Source organism: Montipora foliosa, chromosome 8 (assembly GCF_036669935.1).
Source record: "Montipora foliosa isolate CH-2021 chromosome 8, ASM3666993v2, whole genome shotgun sequence".
Lineage (NCBI taxonomy): Eukaryota > Metazoa > Cnidaria > Anthozoa > Scleractinia > Acroporidae > Montipora > Montipora foliosa.
The window spans coordinates 42653091-42660590 of NC_090876.1; the positions used below are offsets into that span (position 1 = coordinate 42653091).

A 7500-nucleotide genomic window follows, 5' to 3' on the forward strand; every position below is an offset into this window, starting at 1 on the left:
GCTTTGTCTAGTACAATTAGGGATTAGTTCTTATTCCTGCTCCAGATAAAAGTTTTCACACGGTGGCGTCACACCCTTGCAACGTTTACATTTCGTTAATTTTCCGAGGTTAAAGGTGAGTCCAGCTGATGTTTACGGCAAATACCGACTCGTTTCGTCTTCGTTTTAACTGTTAACCAGTTAACCTTCACTAAATTTTCTGCAATGTTGATTAAGATCGCGTGAGCTAATTTGTAGACAGTATGCTTGGGAATGCCAAAAAACGACACAATGTTTTGTTTACTTTGGCAAAATGGCGTGGTGTCTGAAATGTTCCAGTCTTTGTAGATAAATTAACAAGCGTTAACAGCTGACCTTATGGAATTAAAAAAATGAAGAAAATAATCAGCTAGAAGTTAACGAATTTTATAACGCAACAAAATATATATTTGTATCTTTACATTGTGCTTATGCATATTTCGTGTAGCGTTTGGGGTTGCTGTTGGTTTTGCTGTCTTTTCAAAGAAAAAAATTCTTTTTGGCAGAAGAAATTGGTCATATCTGTAATTAGACATAAATTCATTTCCTTTTATTGACATCCATGGAACTTACTTTTGCACTCTTTTTTGCTGGCAATATCCAACTTTCACAAATTTCCAGCACCAGTGTGATTTAGACCGAAAAAAGTTTTTTCTCCAAAACAAATTCCAATATCAGTGTGAGTTTGACCGAATGAAAAATCATTTTACGTTTTTTGCTCCAAAACTGCTCAAAACACTGCCAAATAGCAGTTTTCACAAAAAGTTGCATTTTTAGTCTGAAACATTTTTATGTTTTGCACAGATTTCCAGTATCAGTGCAATTTTAGCTGAATGTTTTTCTAAGCTATAATGTTAATTAACAGAGCTATGGTTTTTTTTTTTCCAGGCATTATCCAACCACAAAGTTCACGGCAGTCGCTGATACTCCAGAAAACAAACGACTGAAGGAAAATACAAAGAAACAAAGTAATGTAAGTCCTTGATTATTTTAATGCAAGAGGTAAATGCTGAGGTGAGAGCAAAAACAAACTGAGTGAGAAAGGAACCATTAATCCCACACAAATACACATGTGACAGTGTTTAAAATGGATTTGTGGCTGTTAAGGGGGGTGGCTGGTAACTTCCAAACTTTTGCTGTGGATCCCTACAAATAATTATTTATCGAGTCCCTTTAACTCTAGACAGTTACTATTTTTTCCAAGTGTGCTCTATTTAACATTTCTTTGTCTGGTTCGACTCTCAACCATATTAATTTTGGTAAAATCATGTGACTAAAAACTCAGTGAGTTAACCCTCTGATGCCCAAACCAGCCTAAACACCCAAACGGGCCTAAACTGCCCGACGATTTTACTCGTTAATGGGAAACCCCTGGGAGTCAATGGGTTAACTATCTTTTTCACAAATTGTTAATGCATCAGTTTGAGAACGGTTTAACAAAATGGATGTTAAAGAAAGTTATTTCTCAAATAAATTATGACGTCTTAAGACCCTCCTTTGATACACAAAAAATGATGGGACAGTTCCCATGCAGTGAAAAATTGCCTCTTTCTTTCGTTTCCTGAGAGTTTTTACATCATTTTCACTGAAACACACTGCAGAGGACTGGGACTAGTTGCGCATGCGCCCTCAGACTGAATTGGTTGTTTGTGTCCTCTGGGGTTAGTCCAGATAACTGGGGGTCCTCTCTTAGGACCAAACCATCTAAGATGCTTCTGCCTGAGGGCAACATAAAGATCATCAATGCACAGCCTCAGACGGAGTTCCTGTGTACTGATGTTATCTGTAGATTTTATGGCACACATCCAACGGATCGTAGCCCTCTCATTTCTGTAGAGCCAATCCAGGTCTGTTCGTTTTCACAAGCATAAAGCATGACCCCCCTGACACAGCTGCTGTAGACTCTACCACATGAGTGTGAAGACAAACTCTTGGAACCAAGTATGGGCAGCAGCTCTCGGAACTTGCCCATGCCCCCCTCCACCCCCCCCCCCCCTACCCCGTCAGTTACAGTGGCAGCCTGGCACCCACCACCTGCAGAAATGCTGTTTCCTAGATAGCAAAAGGAGTTGTTGACAACAGCAAGCTGTTGGTCATCAACAGTAACAGAGTCCATAGTTCTTCCATTGATGGGATGTGCTGTTCCAAACATCTAGTGGGAGTTAGTCTCCCACGGTTACCGCTGCATTTCTTGTGAATCCAGTGCGAGCCGCTAGTGCAGAGGATAGAATTTACACCAACCCCTTTTCTACACACCCCACAAGGATATTCTTCACAAGGAGTCCTTTAGCGTGTCCAGGTTTGCGCCAGAGATCATGACCTTTGTCTTCGCATATTTACACAGAGGCCTTACAAGGCCTGTGCACCAGGCCTGTGCAGAGGCCTCTGCACTGTGCACTGAGGCCAGTTTGAATAACATTTCCTTTGGATCATTTTATCTTCAACAAGGTAATGCTTGTTGGTTTTGGAACAACATTCATTCAGAATAAATTATTTTCCTCTTTTCACTTTTTCATTCCTTATAACAAGTACCAGTACTAATTCAATCAGCTCCATGCCTTTGCTCAATTACTGACTGTCATAAACACATTAAAGTGCATATGACACAATTTTTTTTATTAGCTTGTTCGAAAGAACTTTCAAGATGATGAAGAATGGCGTTTACTTTATTGTAATAGCACTCTAATTGGTTGCCGAATTATTCAAGATTTTGATTTATGCAAATTGGAGGACTTCTGACGTCACATAGTGGACACAAAGTTATGTAAAATCACAAAATATGGACTATCTTTGTAAATACTTAGTTTAAGTCTGCAGGGTTGAAATTTTACAGGGTTGATGTGCTGCCAAAACTACACATTGTGATAGTGATTATGATGTCACCATAGCAACATATTCCTTACCAGAGCTCTACCTTCCCAAAATGAAAAATTCCTTCTTTGTTGCTCCAGAGTCTAACAGACTTCCTTTTGCAGCTTATGCTGTGTAATGTCCATATTCGCTCACATCCACTGAATGAATATCGAGACCAAATAACCCTTATTGGGGAGGGAAACTCTGATTTTACCCTTTGGATGGAGAGGGGCCTGGAACCCATTGCGTTGCTATGGAAACGTCACAGTGGGCCATATCATGGAACTTTGTATTGAGTATAAAAACTATAAAAAGTTACAGTTCTGTACAGAAAACGTCTCCAGAGATATTCCATTTTTTGTGATTTTACATCATTTTGTGTCCACTATGTGACGTCACAAGTCGTGTAATTTGCATAAATCAAAATCTTGAATAACTTGGCAACCAAGAGAGCTATCACACAAAGAAAAAACGCTGTTCTTCATAATTTTGAAAGCTCTTTTAAACAAGCTAATAGAAAATTTTGTGTCACATGCTCTTTAAATTTAAGGGATATAACCTAAACATGTGAGACAAAGGTTACAAACATAGGCGCCTGGGAACTAGCCTTTATCCACACGCTACACCCGCCAGTTAAATCTTGTGTAGATTGTAATTGGTCATAGATGCTTTGAGTTAAGCTCTCCCAGCCTCCATACAGACATCAAATTTGGGAGTGCTTGCTGGTTCTTTTGGATAAGGTGAGCTCCCATCCCATTTAAAATTTCAGGGGGTCCTCACTTCCTACGCCATGCTCTCCTCTCTCAACTTTCCTCACAGCACTTTACTTCGTATTAGGAACTTCCAGTTTTAAAAGAAAGCAATTATTATTCCACTCGTGCTTGTTAGCTATGAGATGATTATAGCCAACTCAGCGCTACGTGCCTCGTTGGCTATCTATCCTCTCACATCCAACGCGCCCTCATGGAATAATTATTGTTGATATTATTATTATTATTTGATTACCTAATTAGGGGGCGGGGCTGTTAAACGTATTCATTGTCTAGGAGTGTGTCAAGCTAATGGCTGTGGCATACAGGATCTAGATCTGCCTTACTTATTCGACACCCTAATTACGTCACTCTTTATATATTGTATGATGGTGTGGGGTGTAGCCTCCCAATCTAAATATCTAAACCAAGTATATAAGTTACAGGAAATTAAGAGAGCTGTTAGATTTGGATAGATACAGGGTTTGAAATTGCGACCAATACAGTTGCATTTGCGACTTAAATGTCTGGAGAAGTTGCAAATTTGCAACTTGTTCTCATCTTCACTCTTTCGAAACAAAAGGGTTAGCAGTTGCCACTTTGCTGCTCTTTTTACTAAAATAAATGAAGAAATGCTAAAATTATTTTGTTTCTCGCCTTGAGTTTTCTTTCAATCTGAAGATAGCGTAATTGTAGCGTAATTTCGCTGTGATTTTACATGCATAACTCCATTCCTTCGATATCATTTGCCATTTTCAGCGGTTTCTTCCAACACAAGTATTGTGGGCTCATATTTTGTTTTGCTACACCGCCGACAACGACCAAAGAATGAAAGTACCGGTAAATGACGAGCAGGTAGATGACGTTGAGGACTTTTTGTACCTACACCTGTAGGTGCACTGCTAGATAAAGAAGGTGGGGGGACCAAAGACATATACAACAGAGACTAAGTAAAGCCAGACAAACTTTCTACAGGTAAATCAGCAGGAAGACGAAAGTTCAATTGTTCAAACAATTGTCAGTGAGAGCAGTTTTGATGTATGGCTGCGAAGCTTGGAAACTCACGAAAACAGAAGCAAAGAAGCTGGACGCTTTCCAATACAAATGCATGAAACGCATACTGAGAATAAGATGGCCACGGACCATCTCGCACCAACAAATCCAGGAGACCACAGGAGTGAGCAGAACGAGTGATGAGATCAGACGCCGAAGATGGAATTGGATCGGGCATAAATTGAGGAAGAACAGAGAGGAGCACTGTGTTACAGCATTGGAGTGGATGCCAGAGGGGAGGAGGAGACTAGGTCGACCAAAAACAACATGGACGAGAGTGGTTGAAGACAAAAGACGAGTAGCTGGGTGGCAATCATGGACAACTGTCGGTGCCTTAGCAGCAAACCGAAGTGGATGGAAAGAGAATGTCAAAGCCTTATGTGCCTTATGGCGCAAAGAGATATAGATAGAGACACTGCCGACAACACATTACAGTGCGACGATTTTGCGAAATTGCGTCTACATTTTCGTATCTTTGGATATTTTCGCTAATTTCAAGCCCTGAGATACAATATGTAACATTGATCCGACTGTAAACAGAAATTAACAATTAGCACAAATCAAGTCAAATGTAAACTCAACCCACATATGACGCCGAGTCTGGGAAATGGAACCCGGGCCACATTGATGGGAGGCGAGTGCTCTCACCACTGCGCCATTCCTAAAAGAAAGGGATAGGAAATTATGGAATACATGTATAATAAGGGGGCAGCCACTTGCACTTCCTTTTCCTGATCTTCTTCCTCCCCTCCAATGCCATGCTCTTCGCAGTAGAACACACATCTACCTGACCCCGCATGACTGTATCAAAAGGTTTAAGAAATATTTTGTTTTGTTTTGTTTTAATAGATGCTTAGTTACGTAATATTAATGTAGCTGTGGGTTTAATATACTCTTAAGTACTCATTGTAAGCCTTAATGTTTGTTTAAGACACTTTATAAAAGACTGTTGTTGTTGTTAATTATTATTATTATTATTATTATTATTATTATTATCATTATCATTATCATTATCATTATCATTATCATTATAGCACCATGTCTTTATTTTGTAGGTATCAGGAATTTAAAATTTACTCAAAATTTTGATATCTGTTGCTGTGGACAGAGAAAAATGTAGACACACGTGGAAAAAAAGATGTAAAATCACATGATCAAATAATTTACCTATTCTTTATCTTCAGGTTCAATACCACAAGGATTTTGAAGCAACAAAGGGTCATTATAGGGTAGTTGCTGATGATCCTGAGACAAAGAGAGCACAGAGGAGTAGTGAAATAGCCAGTCAAGTGGCTTATACACATCACTCCTCAGGGCAGAGTCGCCTTGGCATCCAGCAGCGTACTGCAGAAGGTACTGTACATGGTATTTTCTTGAACGTGAGAAGACTAAAGAAATCTTCTTTGCAGGTGGTTTTTTTGTAATACCATGCACGAAACTGGAACAAGAGGAGCAACTGGTTTATTTTTTCTCATGATTTTGCAATAAATCAGCAAAAACGCAAAAGTCAGCTTTAATTAATTTTACTGGTTGTTGAAAAAGACAGGAGGCAGATGGAATAGACCAACTGCCTAACCAAAACACAATTACATGTACCTACAAACAATGGCTATCCAGTTTTGCCACACGCTAACTACATGTGGTAAGCAAGCAAGCAGGCTGGCCAAAGTTCCCCACAAAAAGCATTGTAAATTAGTCCTGAAAAGCCTTGAGGGGAGAGTCTGACTAATAGCTTCACTTCACTTCACTTCACAGCTGCTGATGAGGGCTTTTATTACTATGATCTCTCTGTTATTTCAAACTTGAAACATGTGTTTTCCTCAAAACTTTTTTAGAAGCAAAAGAAATTCAGAATTCACAACAACGTCGTTTGTCTCAAGATCATCCCATGGCTCAAGAACCTTGGTCTGTTCCTCGTGAACCTGAGCCAGTTCGTAATGCTCCAATGCCCACTAGGGTTAAGGTAGGAATTTCAAATTCCTTGTACAAGTTGAGATGTTAATATAAACATAATATATAATATGGGTAGCTTGCAAGAGCCACACCCCTTTATTTTTACCTTTTCCCCAGGGATGGGTTGATGGTACAATGTAGGTGAGGTACAGCGATTTGTTTGTAAATTCTTGTATGTAGGATGTTATTCAGTGTTGTGGTGGAGCATAGTTCGTTTTAAATCCTTTTGATATTTTTTTGTCATTGATGAATAGTTTATTGGTAGTCCTGCATATATCTTCAGGTCAATATATAATTGTATTTCTATTAGAAGGAGATGAAAGTGATTTGAAACAAATAACATCACAAAAGCAAAACGTTATGCTTAAGTATGTACAATAGCTACAGAGCATTGCACTGAAATGGTGGAAGTCATGTTTATGAATGCCATTGAAGATGCCTCAATTTTTCAGGTGTCTATAAGGGACAGTTGCTAAAATTGTCCAGTTACAGTAAAGTGTGAGGATCTTTTACATTTCCTAGAAATTTGCCAATCAATCTTGGTTCCCATTTCTGCTTGAGCCACACCTTCCAGAAGTGTTTTGGGCCAAAGAGGGCAGGTGTATGGGCTTTTTTTTTTTTTTTTTTTTGTAAGATATGTAGTGTCCTCTCTGAAAGAAAACCTACAAACGTTAAGATGTTTCAGGTTTTGTCAAACAACACAATCTGTTCCCAGAGTGATATTACAGTTCAGCATGGTTTAAGTGTTCTGTGGCCTGTCCCAAGCCCAGAAAGCCATTTTTGAAACTGTCGTCCTCATGTTTTGAGTAGCTGACCAGTCTTTTAACACGAGTTCAAGGCAACAAAAAGCAAAGCAATTGTAGAGTTTGACGAC

General features: G+C 39.2%; 1 protein-coding gene across 1 annotated transcript in view; it reads left to right on the forward strand.

The window, feature by feature from the left end:
• Window positions 1-7500, forward strand: part of LOC137967845 (LIM and SH3 domain protein 1-like) — a 12504-nt gene that overhangs the window by 1071 nt on the left and 3933 nt on the right. The window contains exons 3-5 of the mRNA XM_068814433.1: window positions 907-991; window positions 5858-6026; window positions 6509-6636. Of these exons, the coding sequence (XP_068670534.1) occupies window positions 907-991; window positions 5858-6026; window positions 6509-6636 (382 nt within the window). The remainder of the gene's footprint in view (window positions 1-906; window positions 992-5857; window positions 6027-6508; window positions 6637-7500) is intronic.